Genomic DNA, 19,952 nt, shown 5'->3' on the forward strand with positions numbered 1-19,952 from the left:
TTTATCCAATGCTACCCACAGAGATTTATCCTACACTGACAGGGTTTACAATAACACACATAAATTTGCAATGTGTTCCTCACTAAAAATCATTAGAGTCATTACTTTGAGCCCCACACCAGCTGGGAAAATCTGGGCAGGAGAAATGAATGAGTCACGCTTTTGCTATCACCGGGAGCTGCTATCCAGGTAACTCTTGAGAAAGGCACTCAAATCAGAGCTGATAAAGCCGATTAACCAGCCGCACTAGATCACGGTTTTGTCCCAGGAAACTTAACATTTATGAGAGAAAAGAGCTAGGCCTTGGTCCAGAGACAGGGTGTGGCCCAAAAATTCAACTCAAGGCACTCAAGTGGGTGATTAAGAATAAAAGGCCTTCAGTAAATATGAGCTAATACGGAGTCTGCATGGAGACCCTCCAAGGAAAGCATGCGCGCTCATTTTGTGTTATGTATTAGCTCACACTGGCTAATGGACTAATATGATCTAGTTGAGTGCCTGGATTTTTAAAGCCACACCCCTGTATACTTGGGTACACTTCTTTGTCTCTGTATGGCTGTAAATGGCTGTATGTTTGGAGAGCTGGACCACAGCAGTAAGATGCCTCATTGTGTCTCCAGTGTTGTCAAAATGTACCGTAGCAACGCCGCTTTTCACTTTGCTCTCCTACCACTCAAACTGAGTTCGCAAATCGATCTGGGCTCAGGCAAGGCGTTCTCGCTCTCTCCGTTTTCGGCCCATATCAATAAAGCTATGAGTTACAAAAAACAATATTTTTGATTTACACGTTAAAAAAAAAAGAAGCACATTTTCTGATTCTACACAACTATTCTCACGTTTGTCTACTGAATGCTTCATCAAGCTTGTGCTTTAATCTTCATCTATTGGTTTTTCTAGCAACCTTTCACTTGCTCCAGCTCCAGCAAAATCCTGTTATATTATGCACCTGGGTTAGTGCACAAGAGTCAGGATCTTGTGCACGCAGAATTACGTTTAGTCTGAATAAACACCTACGTGTATTTTCCTCATAAAAAAGTAGCGAACGACCTCTAGAGGCGTCTGAATTCACGGGCTGCATCCAGACCGAAATATCCCAACAGATATCGGATGGATCACGTGGAAATTGTGCGCAGGAATTCATGGTCCCAGCATGATGCAGCCTACTGACTTTGGAGATCACACAACTCTTCCTCAGGCACCACCACGAGGTTCACTTTTGCGGTTGTGAGTGAAGCGTATCAGCAGCAGGATAGATTGCCGTGAAATTTGGCAGGAGGAGGAGGAACTGCGGCAACTTTGGCGATCCGTGAAATTTTTTCTTCTTGCACCATCATCAGGTCAAGCAGACAGCACCACAATCAGGTTGAGCATGTTTACATACTCAAGTTAGCATTTATGGAAAAATGTATGGACATGCATGTTCCCCAGAGGATGAGTTCTACTGCCTTTGGTGAGTAGTATTACCGTGACGTTGACATTGTCTGTGTCCATTGTGTTTATTACCAGTTAGCAAATGTTAGATTTCTAACATACTAAAAAAAAGCTGGTGGACATGGTAAACATCTATATGCTAACATTGTCGCTGGGCCTCACGCAAGAAAATTCTCCTGTTCTTGTCCTAAAATTCTCCGACATTTTTTTTCTGTGGGGTTTATTCACACGAATGTTAGAAGTCGGAGTCGCCAAACTCCCCTTAACTGCTCAAATGATTTGCTCGTTTCAGACCTGACGAACGCCATCTCTTCACGAGGAGGTGTATGTTTGAGAGATTCAATCGTTGGCATAATCAACAACCCTAGAGAGGAGGCTGACTGTTCTGCTTTGTCTGTGGGAAAGGTTCATTCGAAAAAAATGTCATGCAAGAGTAAAAAGAATAACACACTGCAGAGCATCAAGACTGCTGCCAGGTTTTGGCAAAAAAAAAACTCAGTAGTCGTATTAGAGGACCCAAAACTATTTCAAATGTTAAGAGTACATCTGTCAATGACATGTTATCAGCGCAGCAAGGAGGAATGATTTAGGCTACATGAAGTTAGTGCCGCTCAAGAACAAATCTGTTTGTACGCCTGGTTCCTGTACGTGGCCCGTTGCGAACCTGCTACCAGAGTAGAGAACAAAAATCTAAATCATTCATCCTCTGGAGAGGAGAGTAACTCAACCATGACACTCTGAAGATACTTTGTGTACGTGTGAAACCATTTTTTGGCCTGATGGTGGCAGGTAAGGAAAGGGTCAGGAGGATCACCAAAGTTATTGGGATCTGTCCTCAGGGGATGACGAATATTCACCTTATATTCTATAAAGATGCGGCGAGCGATTGGTGGGATATCTTGCTCTGGGCAAGAGTCTCGGACGGACCAACCAGCGAACCACCTGCTGACAAACCTAACCACGAACAATGGCATCCTGCCAGTGGAGCTAAAAAAGTGAATGATAACGGAGAAAAAACTGAAAAACTCCTATCAAAAGACCGGCCTCTACAACAAAAGGTTGGAGCTGAAACACTTGAGCGGCAGGCAAGTGGCCAGAGTCAGTGGTTTAGTCAACATCAAGGATTCGACTCTCACCCAACAAATGTACTGTATTTTCCGCTGTGTTATAAATGATGCACCAAAACGTGTAAATTATAAACCACTTTTTTATTGTTTTATTTTATTTTTAGTGAACCTTGTCTATTGAGTTTAATATATCACCACGGGGGAACACACATTTATCATCCTCAGTGGGTTTCAGGGTGTGTTCTTCTGGAGTGGCCCAACTGTAAAACATGGCATTTCATAATGCAGCTGGCACGTGGGGGCACTAATGCTGCGACATGCCGCGCTGCCAAACTTAATTATGATTAATGCTGTTTACACTAATCTTTACAGTTATATGAGGTGCGGGACCGTCTATATTTGTGTGGCTTGCAGGCAGAGCGTCACTGATGGAGAGATTAGAAGCTCATTCCACATCTAAGCACCGAAGGCACAGCATTAATCAGACCGAGAGGACGGCAGGGGAGCATGTTGGGCCAAATCTCTTCTTCCCCTGTCTCTCTCCAGCTACACACACACACGTATATTCCCTGGGTGATCATTTGAAAGATTAGGAGAATGTGAGCTAGGTGTCCGTCACCTCATTTGTCTTTGTATCTCGTCCACACACACACACGCCTGATGTTGACCGTGGCTCTGACCAGGCCTGTTGCCGTGCGCCCGCCAGACGAGGGCTTGACCTCACTTGCCAAGACCTTCCTGTCCCGACTAAATGTATCGCCTTACGTTTCAGCGCGCCGAAGCTGAAAAAGAACAACAGAGGGAGGAAAGGGGTGGCAAGGGGGGGGGTTAAGTGAGACAGGAGACATGAAAGACAACATTTTAGCTTGTAGGCCGGCGGGGAATGACAACAAACATGGGGCCTCGAGTGAAACCGGATCCGCTGCAGAGGGAAGGTGGCGGTGGTGCTTTCTGTCAGAGTGCCTGTCTCCCTGTGGAGTCCTGCCTGTCAGCTTTCAACCAGGCAACATGGAGGCTAAGTTCTTACAGACACCCCAAGTCCTCAGTTTGTTTTGTGGAAGGCCTACAATAGCTTTTTGCTGTCCTATTACCACTGAGTAAATGTCCTGTGACCATGGCTCAACATTATAGTTTTGAAAAATTAATCGAGATCATGTTATTAGTCTTTTTTATGCTGGCATCGAAAATAACCAGTAAAACTTTCTGTGATTACAAAATGCACTTGATTTGGTCGGGCAAGTCTTATCGAGATTGAGATCTGACTACATTAACTAATTCAGCTTTAGGGACCAAACTAATGGCTATTATTTTTTTAATCATAGATTAAAAGATTAATTACTTGAATCCATTAATTCAAAAACATTCAAAATTGCCCATCACAAGTTCAGAGCCTAAGCTGGATCAGTTACTTAATTACTTGATTATCAAAAATTATTGTCAATTTACTAGCAAACAACAAATCAATTAACCGACAAGATGTTTCAGCTCTACAAAATTTGAAAAGACAAAACAAAAAAAACCCCAGCTATACGCATGTCACCTGTTGCCTTCCATAACAGCTAGAAATTATAATTGTCAAGGACTTGAGCTACTGTTTTTTTTGTTTTTGTTTTCCTCCTGACATTTTTGTCCTATCATTTAAGCTTGAGCCATCGTTTCCACTGGGTATGATGGCATTGCCGAGGTCTGTGCATACCAACCAGCAGGAGCTGCAGTCTGTGCGCCCGCTGGCCCTCGTCACTGTGCTGGCGACCCCTGCTGGTTGGTGGCGACACTTGCATCGCACTCGCTCAACCTCTGGAGGTGTCCGATACTACAAACGCACCCGGTATCAAAACTCTCAAGTACTGCAGACTGGCATCGAACATCCGGACAGATGCACAATGTTATTTAACTTTGATCAGAAAGTTACATTTTTGATCGAAATACAACATTTTAAACTGTTTTTTTTTTTTTTTAAGGGAAAATTCAATCAAAATAGGAACAGCTGCTTGTGTTAACACAAAATTTAACAATTTAGAACTTTGACACAGAAAAAAGAGGCTTTGTAGGAAAATTATGTTTATATTACTTAAATTAAAATATTTTTTTTAAAAAGTATTGTTTTAGTATTAGCACTGATTAATCACCCAGTCTAAAAAATTTAAGAAAATAGCAAAAACTGCTCATCACAATTTCCTAAGGCGAAGGTGTCATCTTCGAGTCAAAAAATCCGAAGATATTCAATTTACCATCACATAAGATCTGCACAATTTAAAAGCTGGAGCTGAGTAATGTTTGGCTTTTTTGCTTGATAAATAACACAAATTGCTCATTTGTTAAAAATGCTGGTTGATTAACTTTCATCAGTTAATCGAATACTCGTTTTATAGTTTTAAACACAAGTATTGAAAATTTTGGAACAACTCCGCTCTATTCCCAGCCGGCCCAGTTTGCTACCATTTCTATTCCCAACTATGATCAATCAATTAGAATACACGTTTTTTAAAAATGCCATTTACAGTTGCTCAGAGGCCGTGGTGATGTGTTCAGTTCTCCTTTTGTCCAACCAACAGTCAAAAGATATTTCACTTTACTGTCATATATGAAAAAGACCAGCATCAGATCCTCAGATTTGAGAATCTGAAACCAGAGAAGTTTTAGCATTTTTGCCTGAAAATAACTGAAATGGTTGTTTATGAAAATAGTTGATGAATTTTCTGTCAATAGACCGATTGATTTGTCGATTGACCGTTGCAGCTCTATTTGGGAAAAGGTATAAAAGTGTGTGTCCTGCTTTGTATCAAGTTTCTAGTGGAGGGAAATGATTAGACATAACTAACTGCTAGATAATCAGTTACCTCAGTGATAACGTCTGTTGTGAATTTGGAATAATTAAACAACAAAAACTAGAGTTGGCAGCCTCTGAACGTTTCCTTCTTGCACCTGTCTGCTGGTAGATTCTGCCGCTCTTCCACTGCTCTGCGTTCCAGCTCTTTTAGGTTTGCAGGAGTCTTTTTGTAGTGGCAGATCTCAGCTCTCCTCCTCAACCGTTCCTTTGTGCTGCTGGGTGTCTGCTTTGCCTCGTTGTCCTGCTGGAAGACCCCAGACCTTCGCCTCTAACCTCGTGTTCTGACACTGGGTGACACGTTTCGCTGTAACATGCCCCGGTAATCTTCTGATTTCATCATTCCTTTGATACGTTCGGTGCCTCCGGTACCGGAGGCAGCACGGCAGCCCCACAGCAGCATGATAGGGCCTCCACCATGTTTTACTGTAGGTAGGATGTTCTTTTCCTCATGGGCTTCATTTCGTCGACTTCCCAAAGAGCTCTAACTTTGCTTTCTTCTGTCCGTGGAACATTATCCCAGAAAGACTGTGGCTTATCTATGAAAGTTTTAGCAAACATGAGTTTTACCTTTTCGTGCCCTTCTTTCATAGTGGTGTCCTCCTTGGCCTTCGCCCATGGAGCCCCGCTTGGTTTAGTGTGCGGCGCACAGTACGGGCTGAAACCACCACTCCGGGTCGGTCCAGGTCGGCCTGAAGCTCTTCAGGTGTCTGGTGTGGTGTTTTTTCCACAATCTGCATCCACCTTCTCAGACTTCTTTAATTGAGTTTCTTCTTAGCAGCTCCTCCTGGAAGCGTCTTAACAGTTTTATGACTGTGAAACTTCTTGGCGACATTACGAACTGCTGAAACAGGGATTTCAAGGTCTTTGCCGGTTGCTTTGGACATTTTATTAAATATTCTGATTGTACAAAATTGGTTGATTTGCGTTCATTTCTAACAGATATTGTAAAGTCTGTACTTAAAATTCAAAGGTGCCAATAATTACAACCAGGACTGCATCGACAGAAATCCCACCTGAAGCTCTATCCGTTAGGCTGCCTTTTGCTGAAAGAAAATGAGGATGAGGAAAAGTAAGACAAGTAGACACATGTAAGTTCTCTCAGCGCTTGGAGAGCCAGCACCAAGAGAAGACCCTGCTTCTGCGAGGAGCTGCCTTAGCAAGTTTATTTACAATTCACAAAATACAGGTGTCGCTTTCAAACAGTGTTCAAGCATTTCACATTAGTGTTGTCTGACAAACCATCAGCTCCTCTCCTGTCCGGTCTCCGTTACTCTCAGTCTTTGGTTTCTCAATGTTGAAACTTGGCCTAACATGAGGAACACTCCTACAATCATTTTTAAATACTCATTATCCATTTTGAGTTTTTTTTTTCAGTCCGTCTGAATTGTAAATAATCCAGGTTTTCCTTTTTACTACCGTCCAGGAGAGGATTTTGTGCGCTTTCTACAAAGACCTGCATTTTTACAGTGTGGTCTTGATAAAACTTGTACAGATTCATATTTGTATATTTCAACATACAACTTTGCTCCAAAACGTAGCTGGTTAGAGATTTTGGGTTTATCTATATATTTGTCCTTTTTTTTTTTTTTAAATATATACATATGTATATATATATATATAGTACAACTTTTTTTCTGTATTATGGCTTCAAAATACAATTTTATCTCTATATCTGAGGATTTCTTCGTAGGAGTTGTGCGTTGGATGTATGGCGGCTAACTGAAGGCATGTGTACAAGTAGATTCCTTATGTTCCATACTTGCGTCAGTTACTTTTTTTTTTCCTTACAATGATAAAGTTGCTGTTAAGTGCTAGGAGGCTGTGCAGTATACAACGAAAAAGAAGTAAGACACTAACAAAAAAAAGCGATTGTCTAAAGTGAATACTCTTACATTTTTTTTTCTGTCTGTAGTAAAAACATTCTTGTTCCCTTCATTTGGACTATGAGGGGAAAAAAAAAATGCTCTTTAGTTTATAAATACCTTTCTGTACGAAATATGAACATTTCCAGTTTGTTTAATTGTTAAAATTTTGTTAACCGAGGACTTTAAAAGATATTGCATCACTTTTGCTGCGCTGAACGTTTCGAGGTGCGACGTGTGACATCGTCCATATGACGACTATGTTTTTCCAGAAGAAAAATCTCATTTGAAAATCAGTCAGTAACGTATACGCAAAGCCTAATGGCTCCGACCAGAGAAGACCTGCAGCCACGCAAGGTGTGCATGGGTTTCAAATTACTCAGCTGATGCAAAGATGCTGACAACATGAAACTGTTAAAGTAAGTTAGAAAAAAAAAAACATCTTACTGTGGTCTGATGCAGTCTGAGGAAAAAATAAATTAAAAAAAAAAAAGTTTTTTTGACCCAACTTTATATGCTGCCGTGTTTTCGCTTTGAAGGACAACACAGTCGGGCTGTGTTGAGGTCAAATGTGGTCAGAGTCAAAGCTGAACTCTATGAAAATGAATTTCAACTCACTCAATCTTCTAACACACGAGCACGCGTACACTCAAACACCCATTCCAATCAAGTGTTGAATACTTGAGTATTTTCAATCCAAAACTAACTCTCATTCTCAAAAAAAAAAAAAAAAAAAAGAAGAGAAAAGAATAACTTACAGGATGTGTCACCCATATGAGAGAGGGATTTGATTCATGTAATGTGGGTCCTTGTTTCATTTAAAACAGCTAGTTACAGTTAGTTACGTTATTTTTAGTCCAATATTGCTGATTCTGTAACATCCACTTGCTTCTCCATTGTTAAGTATAGCAGTTGAGCTGTGCGCCCCCCTGTGGTCAGAAGGTAATATGGTTTTAATACTTGCAGCGTGTGCTGTTGAGAGGGGTGTTGACCGGTTTACAGTGCAGTTCTAAAGTATTTGGATAGGGGTAGGTTTTTTTTGAGGCTCTGTACTCACTCTAAGTGGATGGTAACTATGAGGTTAATGCGCCGACTTTCAGCTTTTAAAATGGTATCCGAGCGTTTTCCCATCAGCGTAGGAGTTTTTATCCTTTTGGGGCGTATGTATAAAAATGCTACAATTTCTACACAGTTCCTTGGAAGTGAATGTAAACACTATCAAATTAAAGCTCAGTCAGCACTTTGACCTCAGAGTCAGTTTTTATTTTTCTCCCGCCTCCCCAATCCAGTCTGCTGGAGTTCAGGATAAAAATAAAAAAGCTAACAAACTGCACTGTAGGTGGTCAAGAGGAGGTGAGCATTGCTTTGCTGAAAGGGACAAATTCAACCCTACTTTTACTAAGTGTTACCCTCCATAGGTTATTTGCTTTGTGACAGCAAATGCAGGGAGTAGAACCAGATTTTAAGGGGTCAGGTTCATGGAACCGGGACTTCGTCAGCCATTTCAAGGTCTTCTTCTCATGGATGGGTATTGATAAGACATTTCGTCAACCCCACATCTAGTAAAAGACAAGTTGGCTCTCAGCAGTTGTTCGTATCCTCACCTGCTATGAACTAGATCAGAATGTGCTTAATTGATCTCAGTTAACAAGATAAAAGTTGACTTTTTGCTCAGAGAACCTAAAATTCTGGGACTTTCAGATGTTAAGAAATCAATACCGATATCAGTGATCGGTATGGTGTAATAAACCTTTGTGTTGCTGATACCCAGTCCTACTGCCAGGTGTTCATTTGTCTCCGTCACGGTCTCCACGCAGCCGTCTCTCGTGCTGCCGCTTGGTGATGATGTATTTGAAGAACTCGTAGACTGACCAGCTGATGGCTGTGGAGGGCATCTGGTAGATGACGCGGGCTTGGACGCCCTTGAAGAAAGCCGGCACGCCTCCCATCCTGTACACCGTCCGAAAAGCCTCGCCCAGACCGGAGATGTGGCGGCTGCCGGGGGCCGAGGCAGTGGCTGCTCCAACCGCTCCAGCCGCTGTTGGGGATTCGGCCTGGATCACATGAATAGCCTGAGCCTCCTGCGTGTTGAGGAGGGTCTTGCAGACGTCGAGGGGAGTGGTGGCAGCGGCAGCTAGGGCTCCAGCCAGCGCGCCAGACACGACGTGGGAGGAAGGGTTGTACTGTCTGTGGGGGTTGAGGAGCTCCTGGAGGTACTCGTAGGTCATGAAGTGGAGCGCCTGGAAGGGCACGTTCATGGTCAGCTGGGTGGTGTAGCTGCGGTAGAAAGCGGCCGGGCCTTCGCGCCTCAGCAACGAGCCCACACAGTCCAACACGCTGCGGTAAGGCGAGTTGAACATCTGCATTCGCTGTTTCACAACTGAAAAGTTAAGGGGGGGGGATTAGGAAGGAAATAACATAAAGATTATATATTTTACAGGATTCCAAAATCAGACAAGGAACTGAAAAGAAGAACTGAGAGGACACTAGAACACTAGAGAGGAGGTAAGTTAGTCATTGAGAGAGTAAAGCAAAACTAAAAGGTTGTCTCACCTTAGGTTCTTCATACAATGGCAACAATGGGTGGAATACGTCGGAAAAATGTTCCGTAAATAAAATGAACAACTAGTCATTATTTGAACAATTAATTACAAAATATGTCAAAAGCCTAATGCTTTAATATTGAGGAATAACAAAACACTGCAGCTATTAGTGACATACAATAAAACCTGATCACTCTGAAGTTAATCAAAATGTGCAGCTATCCACTCATCCTATATAGAGCTGTGAGGGTTGGTCCTATAAGCTTTAAAAAAAAAAAGATAGATTCATAAAAATCTTAGCAAAAATATATGTTTACCGTGAAATAACAAAGATGAGAAAATAGCAGTGACCCAGCAGAATTGCGTTGATGTTGTTTTGCTCAAACATTCAAAACAGTCTATAAATAATGCTGAAATGTGACCATTATTAGACTGATTTGTTTGTTGTTGTAACATTTGGTTTTCCAGCTCACAGCTTTCCCAATAACACAGCTGAGTCTTTAGCTCCACCAAGTGTCCTGATGGCAGACATGCACCATCTGACGGATTTTCTTTTAAAGGTCGCGGAAGGAGGTTGACAACTTCCCTAAGTAGACCTACAGTAAGTCTTCTCTGTGCTGAATGTACCGTGCTTGGGGCTGTGTGAGAGAGTCGGGTGAGCGGACACAAGCAAAGAAGGGGAGGTTTTACCTTCGGCTGGGTTCATGACGGCGTCGTGCAGCACTGTGGCCATGCAGCCCGCCACTCCTGCAGAACACAGAAAGGAGGAAGTTAAGGCCTCAACCACGATGAGATCAAGGTTCCCCTCTCCTCCACCGCCACCAAACTGACATTTACATTTTAAGCTTGAGTTGCTAAAATATCTGCCCCCCCAAGATCTGCTCTAATATTTACCAACATTAATCTACATAAATAATGTGTCTACCAGTCATATCAACGTTCAAACATTTAGCTTGCTCCCTTAGATCCATTTCTTCCTCTCTTTCTATTCATTCAACAGGGTTTAACAAAAGGAAGTTACAGTAAATTTGAGCATCATGAAAGAAAAGTAAAAATTTCACTTAGATCTGTGGGGAGGCCTCTTACCATTAGCAAAGTGGCTGTTAGTGCCAGGGTGAATGGCGTCACTGAGTGAAAACTTGATCTTCTCGTAGCAGGCGAAGTAGAGAGCGTGGGCAGGACCCGCACCCACCGCCAACACGTTCACACCTCTAATTGGCCGCCACACACCCTCGGTCCGCACGATCTGCCGCAGGGCATCCATCACGTTCCTGTAGCGTGCTCCTGGTTCGGGATGCAGGCTCTGCATACGAGTCTGGGGTGAGAGGAACAAACACAGACAGACTAAATTAGATAATAATCCAAATGACTTTCACAAATTGTCGGCAAATTGTAGACTGTACGGAATAAGTGAATTCTGAATCTTTCTTCTGATGTTTTCGTAAATAAAAACTATATTATAACTATTAACTATAAGCGAATAACGAATAATTCGCATTTTCTGCATCATTGAAACATGCCGGCAAAAATCAGGAGTTAAAATTTTAGGATATCAGCTGTCCTGATAATATTCCACCAGAAGATTGATCATGTAGGAGCAAAGTGAAAAAAATCTGATATTTTTAAAATAAATCTACAGGAAAACAAACATGACAAGAGAGGATCCTGCTTTGACCGGAACAGGTCGCACTTTCAACGGTGTACAAATTTCTGTGTCCACTGCAGTGTCTGTATCTCACTCTGAAAGCCTGTCGACAGGAAACCACCCCGAATTCAGGCTATGCTCATTTAAAGTGTTTACAGCTGTGCCCCAACTTCACACTTAGACGGAAACAACTGCAACCACAAAGCACAAATAAAGACTGAGCGCCTGTCAAAACACTCAGCCCTGTGACTTGCATTGTCCCCAGACAATTAGTATTGTTTGCTAATGTAGACAAAACATCAGTCTATCTGTGTAAATGAAGCGAAAGAATACCAAGGCAATGAACACAATTCAAAAGCTCCAGGCTAAGGTTGTGTAATCCTGAAAATCTTCATAACACGCAATAAGTGACTTGCCCCCCGCATACACCCTCCCCCCAGGGCTAAATATTTACAGAAGAGGAGGGAGCACGGCTGCCTCCTGGAGGATTGCGTGGATACCCTGGTCGCCTGCTTCTGGGAAATGGAAACTTGCAGCAATGTGCTCAGTCATCCACAATATGAGCAGTGTATTCAAGTCTGGTGTTTTTCTATTGTTTGTTTTGTTTTTTGTTTTTTTCGTTTGGTTTTTGGAGCACTGACTGGACGAGACCGCTCAACCCAAGACTGAGACAAAGCAAGACACTTCCACCAAAAAACAGAATCAGGTGTCAGTGAATTAAAAAAAAAAAAAAAAAAAGTACAGAGGGTTGTGTAGTCATGTCACTGTTTCACATGGTACAACCTGAATTGTCTCATCCAGGTGTCCGCCCTGAACGTAGAGAGACAGAGTAAAACTAGATAAGCAAAAACCATCAGAATGGAAAACAGTTCACATGTCTTTATGAAAAAAAATCAGACATTCACTGGTCTGTGGACACTTTTTTTGGACATGTACCTTATTTGAACTCTGGGGAAGTCCAGTAATTGAAGCTTGAATCCAAATAAGATGCCTGGTGCTATTTTAAAGCTGCATTTGTGAGGGAAATTAAAAATCATGAGCAGTCTCAGCCTCAGTCATACAAAAACCAGGTCAATGGCAATCATGATTTAAATTTGGCATGTGCAGACCAACATTTTTGTGGCTTTGAAACGTACTATGCAGTGTGTTTGTTTGTTTGTTGTGGATTAACGTCTCATAAATGTTATCTGTGCGTCTTGTTGCATTTGCTTTAGGCCTACAGGGTGACAGACACTAACCTCTGCAACTCAAACAATGGTCTTCAAACAAATGGTAAAAACATGCTGCAAGATTTGATTGGAAGACCAAGGAGTAATACTGATAACATCTACTATCCACACAGCCTGAAAAAACATGTCTCTGCAGTCAAGCTGGTATTGCGAATCTAGTAGGTGAAATAACAGATTTCATGCCTTGGATCAGTGGCGTCAAAAGCACAGCACAAAATGTTTTATTTTTATCTTTGTGCCACGGCTTATTCATCCCTTTAACATCCCTGTTGGTGTCTCACCGGTCACAGGGCTCGGTTCCCTTCAGTTGGAAGACAACATGCTGTCCTTTATTTTGGTGCAGTATGAAAGGAAAAAAAAAAAAAAAAAAAAGGACTTCCACATAGCAAGATAATAAGTCCCATTGTACATAATTAGTTTCACTGACTTGTTTTCTGCAGATGTTGTTCCTATTGTTTTTAAGTTAGAGACACATTAAATGAGGCGCTGCTTAAACGCTAAGTGGACCATGTTAAGGAAGAAGAGACACACCTGGTTAATTATTCTTAAGCATTACACTGCACCCGGTGCTAATCATCCAATGAGTAATAGATCAAAACACAGGTATGTGTGTTTTGTTGCTTTTGCATTTATACACAATGTTTACAAAATGTATTTATGTAAGATATTTTCCCAGCACCACCACACTGAAAGAAGCCACTTGGTGCTGTGAGACATTACTAGGAGATTTGTAAACTGGGTCATGGTACGATTATATAGAAACAAATGAAATGCTATGACCCTAAGATACTAGTATTCTCCAAAATGGGCCTTTGATCATTGTCAAGTGTCTGAATTAACCTCGGCTGGTAAGAAGTGGTACAAAAGGTGGTCGGTGGTCTAACAAACACTGTTGCTACATTAAAAAAATAAAAATAAAAAAATAAAAATTCATTAAATACCTGCGGCCAAGGCCCTTGACTATCAACTGATCGCAATGATCAACAAAAAGGTACGAGTTTGGAGCTGCGGTAGTTGAAGTTCTCACTTTGCAGCAGCAATGAAAAGTGTAGTCAGAGTACAATTTGTACACCTTGATATCACTGTTGGGTTTGGTCAGGCTTGAAACTTTCAACTTTCACATCGAAAGGATCAGTTAAACATTCTTTTTCAGCTTTAAGACCTTTGAACAATGAGGAAGCAGTCTTTAAGTAGTGGTAGAATAAAGAATGACCTAAAGCATCACTGGTAGATAAAGACGTAGGCCAATCTGCTTTGACAGCAAAAGGGAACTAAGATTGTGAAAATAAAGAAACCTTGGGACTAAGCAAGTTTTCCGCAAACATTACCACAATGAAAAACCAAATTGACTTCCTTAAGCTGAAAGATTTTCAACCACAAAAAATTGCAATGGCATTGTTCTTCCTACTTCGACTTTGGGGGTGAAACAGAAAGCCGCAGTCTAAAAAATTATAGAAGAAGTATTCAGTTCTTCTTAAGTCTTATTTTTGTAGACACTAAATTCCATTTTGTTTTCATTTAATGCAGCTTTGTGGCGCCCAATTGCAAGGTCATCACGGTTTGGTAGGTTTTTGTTGAACAGAAATTTCATAACCTGACATCCTGCCAGGGATAAGATTTATCTAGAATTTTAGGGTAGAGGCAACTGAGGAACTGCTGTCAACATTTGTGTTTGGCAATCTGTTTTAATATAAAATGTATCTTTCTTGACTACCTATATTACATTTCACATATTTACTGATGCATTTTTAAAAAAGTATTTCTTACTCACACTGATGCTAGTCAAAACACTATGAGGGTTATATGGCAAACACATAGTGAATGAGAATTAGAAATAACTATTATTCTGACTCGGTGGGTCACAATAATATTTTTAACACCTGACAATTCCACCAAGACAAATCTGCTGCACATGATGTGACTGTAATACAAAACTTGGCAATAGAAACTGCTCTTGTAAACAAGTGGATGATCAAGTCCGATGCTGTTTTGCCAAAAAATGCTATGACCCGGAAAAGCTAATCATCAAGGAATTTTTATTGAATAAGAGCTTTGTTTGATTGACCACTGCTCCGGGAAACAACTGAGAACCGTTTGCATCTTATCTTCTGATACAACACGAAGAAATAACAACAGGCTGGATAAAGAGCACTAATGTCTAACATAAAGAATGACCAGTTGTAGAGATCAAGGCTAATTTGCATGTAGTCTTGATGTCAACAAGAGCCCTCTGAGTAGTTAGATTGATCAGTTCAACAGGTCATTTCTAATTCATGGGTCCTTGGTGAAAAAAAGGAGTTGCACTATCAGTCCAACAGCTTCTGGCAATACACGCTAGAGCATCAGGTGACTCAACGCAAAGGTCTGGAGGAGGAGAGTTAATTTTATGAGTCTGAAATGAGTGGTTACTTTGGTCAGCTCATGTTCAGGCCCAGTCAATGGCTTTAAACGCAGAGAGGCTATGTCTCAATTACGAACTAAAAGCTTATACTGCAGAGTGTGTACTATTGTGCTTATCTTCATATAAAAATGCTTTCACGCTCGTGTACAGCGAGCAAAGGAAATTAATTTTCTTTTCTGTTTTGTACAACGGGCAATAATAAACATAAACCAACAGACATAAGCAAAACTTTTTCTCAGAGATATTTTTGTTTTCCAAGGGTGTTCCTGTTCTCAACAATGTCCATAATTTTCTTTTAATTTCTTCCACTAGTATGTAGCTGCTCAATTTTGTTTGGGAAACAAACACCGCACTCCAAATAAATGAATTTAGTATGCCTAGCGAAACCTTTGAATGCGCTTAATTGCGTCTCTTTTCCAGCTTAAAGCATGTTACACACTCTTCGTAAGGATCAGTATGTGCTGTGTAACTGAGACAGTGAGAAAATCACGAGCACAGAGAGGTTAAGGTCAAATTTCACAGACATGTTTGAGAGGGACCCAGCAGACACAGCTTTCGTATTGTGGAAGAATTCTCTCCACAAGAAGTGTTATGTAGTAGAACAGCTAAGGGTTTAAATCACCACTCTTGATGCAGCTACATTAACATTAACAGGGTGAATAGTGGTAAAGAGGGTTAGTTTTTACCTTGACATTGACTGATGTGGCTGGATATTCATGAAAGTATCCAGTCACAACATCTATAACTTTTTAAAGTGAATTCCCACGAGCTAAGATGGATGATTAGTAGGGCAGCTACGCACGCTACCACACCTCCTTCCGCCAAGCCTGGGGATGTTTCAGTTCCCAGAAATCTTCATTCTAGACCGCCGACTGTTGGTCAACCGACTGATGCCCCATCTGAGTTAATCATTCAGCCCTCCCCATTTCTTCATACTGTGCTTTTCCACGTGATCTTCGCTGGCAGTTTAAATCCTCAGCGGTGTCCCCACAAGCAAACAGACCCCCGACTAACACTGGAAATAAGCTTCAAGCCAAGTATATCTATATATCCACGTTTATGTGGTCGATGCTAATTTGTTTGGCGCGTTGGGACAACTGAATAACCCCCGCTTCGTCGTCGTCCACAGAGCTAATGCTACATGTTTGTTATGTCAGCCTCTGCCCTGGCTACTTTTACCAATGTTCCCCAATGGCTAGCGTTATTTGTTTACAAAAAGGTACAGCGATTAAGTGCAGTAATCCGGAATAAAACTACAATAACGACGTCCCTATCAAACTTTATTGATACTTGGCTATGTCAAGTTGCATTCAAACTGTGATGGAGTCGTGCTGAGTTAAAAGATGTGGCATATGCCTCTCCCCCCATTCTGTTTCCAGACAGTATCGTGGCCAGGCGTTGGGTTCGTTATTCCACTTGGGATCTGCGAAGGCTAAAAACTTCAGTTAATGACACGTCCGATAATGGACAGCCAACGAGGGCAACTGCTGATTTAGCTAATAAGCTACTGTGTGGAGCGTGCTAGCTCAGTGAGAGCAGACGCCACTGTAAAACTCAGTTGTTATCACACAAATCTCTGCCAACACGAAAGCTGAACTGGGGAAAAAATACCCACTCGTGTTTACATTTTCACTCTGTCCATCTTGTGTTGCGTTGTTTCCTATTTGGGTAACGCCGGTTAGTTAACTGACCTCTGTTAGCAAGGTTACCCCTGTTAGCTTGTAGCTTAATCGGGCTGAGGCTCGCATTCAGGCCTACGTTTACTCCAGGTTTATGAAACCAGTGTGTTCCGTGCGACATAAACTGGGCCTGGCACATTGCAAAGTAGCATGCTAGCTCGGTGTGTTGTATTCATTTGCGCCGATACCTTGACACAGTCGATGGGGTACATAAGGCAGTGCTCCATGATTCCAGCCACGGCTCCTGCCAGCATGTGTGTGCTGGTGGCTGCTCCCTGGGGCAGTCCTTCATAGTCTATTTCTGGCTCGACAGAGGTCGAGGTCGATGTCTCCGGAGTCGCTCGATGCAGCACCGGGGCAAAGTCCTGTTCCCCTGCCATTCTTGGCGAAAGAGACCCGACAAACCCACCAGTGGCGTCCGAGAGCCTGCCGCCCAGCCATCGAAACTCTGCGCCGGCTGCGGCGCCTGCGACCCGGTTATCGACGCCCGGTGTTTCCACGGACGTTCGCCGGGACACGAAACCGTCCGCTTCCATTCAAACGACAAAGAGTTTAGTCCTTGAGGTGTGTTCAATGCGAAGACTTTACGCAACCCGCCCGTCGGTGTTGTCTTCCCGGCAGTTTAATTGATACCCCAGCCACCCAGACAAAGTCTTCGCGGGTCGCTCCGACTGAGCAGCAGGGAGGAGGCCACACTAACACACGGGGAACCGGGTATGCGGGCGGGCTGGCGGGCGGGTTTGTCAGCGAGTCACGCTCGACGCTGACGCTGATTGGACAAAATGACTGTCAATCACCTTCAATTGGCCGGTTCCGTCTCAAATGCGAGGCGGGCAAAAGAAGTGGGCGGGAAAATCCTGCGTCAGTGGGTGTGGACGATTTTGTAACAGCGGGAGGTCACATGCATGTACGGGAAAGAGTTTTAAACAGGACGTCCCGCATTGAAAATTCAACATTGCTTCATAAAGTACTTTGAAAAAATACGTAATTTGGGACCAAAAATATAGGTTAACTTGTTCCCTCAATTACTTGAGGTCTTAGTGTAAGGTAAAATTAACAGAGGATGTAAGCTATTTCCTTATTTACATCCGTGGCATTTACGGATTATGCGAAAACCGGCCCCTGGGTACAGACAGGTAATAGGATCCCTACCACTCCTATACAGGTCTCCTAGATTGAAATAGGCACAAAACGTTTTGTGGCTCCTTGCGGTCACATTTTTTTTTCTTTTTTGGACTCTTTGTGGTCATTTTGTGTCTTTTAACCGAGCTCTATGATTTTCAATCAAGAAATACAGTATTAACAGTCACTTTGTACAGAGGCTCTGGCCCATTGGCCCTCTGACTTCTCTGGCCTTTGGGCCTGTGCCCAAATGTTGGACATGACCCCTCATGTAAAAAAGTATGTTCCAGGTATGTTAAAACTGATCAAATGGATCAATAGTTGCAGAAATTATGACAGCACTGGGACGACTATCTGTGTATGCCGTTCACTTTGTGAATTTGCTACCACTCCTCATTGGTATCTGTAAATTTTGAGATAAGATAATTTTGAGGTTATGTAAATAATCTTTTCTGTAAACTTTCTACACAAATCCATGTGAATTCGTTGGAAAATTGTTGACCAGCTTCCAAAAGAAACTTTGGAAAGTCTGGAAAGAGGGTTGATAAACAATTAAAATGTCCCAGTTTGAGCTCCCTGCTTATGGTCTGAATACTCGAATATTGACCTTTTTATTTATTGGTTTTAAGTTGTCAGTTGATATTGTAGACTGAATATTCTTAGTTTGCTAAGAGAAAACTATTCTCTGATGCCAATCTTATGTTTGACTATTAGCCTCCATAAGGTTTTCAAAGACATTTCAATTGATGGATTTGTGTCATGAAACTCTAACAGTAAGAGTAACTGACAGCACATTGGCCTCATTGATATGTTAATTTCAATTTTTTTTAACACATACAAAATGTTCGGGTTTTGTCAATGTATTGTGGTCGGGGCTGAATGAAGGGGGCTAGTGGCAATCATAAACTCCAGAGGAGGACAAATCATCTACAGCGTGTTCTCATGTCTCAACAAGATGACATACGCTGCCTTATTATAAATATTTCTGATCCAAATTTCCAAACTTTATAATGTGACATAGGGTATAACCTTTGTATGCCAATTTAATGTGTGTGCGTCGTCTATAATCACAGGTCTGGCCGTAAGTCCCAGTAACACACACATACACTTTTATGCTTAGGTGTATTTCTTTTAATAATGCACAGGCCATATAGCCCATATTAAGGTTTATCCACTAACCTCATAGTTTAGGATGCTATGCATTTACTCTGTAAAAAACATACAGTATATACAAATTTCAGTAGTACATTTTACCTGGACATGGATATAATTCTAATAAACATCAAAAATGAACGAAAAAAAAAAAAATAGGTTGCCCCCAATATGATACAGCTGCCTCTGATCAATTGATTAAAAAAAAAAAGCATCCTCCTTCCAAATTCCCCAAATTTCCCAAATCACCAAATTACACCAGCACTGAAGCAACTGAAGCTTTAGAAAGTTTCAGAATCGTCATCCTAATGACTACTGATCAAACCCAACTTCAAAAGTCATTTTATTTATTTATTTATTTGCATATTGAAAATACAGTTATCATAAACATATACGATATGTACACAAAGTCATTCACATCCAGGAGCTTCAGAAAGTATTCAGACCGCTTCACCTTTTGCACACTTTATTGGGTTATAGGTTAAAATCAAATGGATAAAACTGATATTTGTGCCCATCAGTCAAAACTCATTAACCCATAAGGACAAAGTGGAAACATGGTTTTTAGAATTTTTTTCAAGTAAATCAAAAAACTCATTTACAAAAGTATTGAGACCCTTTTTTCAGTATTCATCGTATCCCTGTCCCTGCCTCTGAGAAGCCCCCCATAGCATGATGGTGCCACCACCATGCTTCACAGTGGGGATGATGTTAGCCGCACGATGAGAGGTGCCTGCTGTTTGCCAGACATTGTTCTTGGAGTTCTGCCCAAAGGGTTAAATTTTTGTCTCATCTCATTTCAGTCTCTTCTTGCTCGGTCATTCAGTTTGGCCGCCGTAAGCGGGAAAACCGGAACTACAGGAACCACTGGAACCACTGGAACCACCAGGCTCTAGGATGAGTCCCGGAGGTTCGGAACTTCCTCCATTTCACAATTAGTGAGGCCGCCGTTCCCTCCTGGGAACACTCAAAGCTTTAGAAATGGGTTTAT

At 41.8% G+C, this 19,952-nt stretch overlaps 1 protein-coding gene across 1 annotated transcript; it reads right to left on the bottom strand.

Annotated features, from left to right (window-relative positions):
- Positions 1 to 7,675: 7,675 nt before the first annotated feature.
- On the bottom strand, positions 7,676 to 17,396 carry LOC120800605 (mitoferrin-2-like). The gene is made up of 4 exons (XM_040146825.1): positions 16,876 to 17,396; positions 10,820 to 11,048; positions 10,424 to 10,480; positions 7,676 to 9,570 (listed from the first exon to the last, which is right to left on the bottom strand). The coding sequence occupies exons 1-4, from the start codon at positions 17,221 to 17,223 to the stop codon at positions 8,978 to 8,980; spliced, it is 1,227 nt and encodes a 408-aa protein (XP_040002759.1). The 5' UTR covers positions 17,224 to 17,396; the 3' UTR covers positions 7,676 to 8,977.
- Positions 17,397 to 19,952: the final 2,556 nt, after the last annotated feature.

Source organism: Xiphias gladius, chromosome 15 (assembly GCF_016859285.1).
Source record: "Xiphias gladius isolate SHS-SW01 ecotype Sanya breed wild chromosome 15, ASM1685928v1, whole genome shotgun sequence".
NCBI lineage: Eukaryota > Metazoa > Chordata > Actinopteri > Istiophoriformes > Xiphiidae > Xiphias > Xiphias gladius.

Coding starts and splice junctions, on each gene's coding strand:
- LOC120800605 (XM_040146825.1), bottom strand. CDS start 17,223: ATGGAAGCGGACGGTTTCGTGTCCCGGCGAACGTCCGTGGAAACACCG. Junction 10,481..10,819: donor TAACAGCCACTTTGCTAATG/GTAAGAGGCCTC, acceptor TGTGTTCTGCAG/GAGTGGCGGGCTGCATGGCC. Junction 9,571..10,423: donor CGTCATGAACCCAGCCGAAG/GTAAAACCTCCC, acceptor TTAACTTTTCAG/TTGTGAAACAGCGAATGCAG.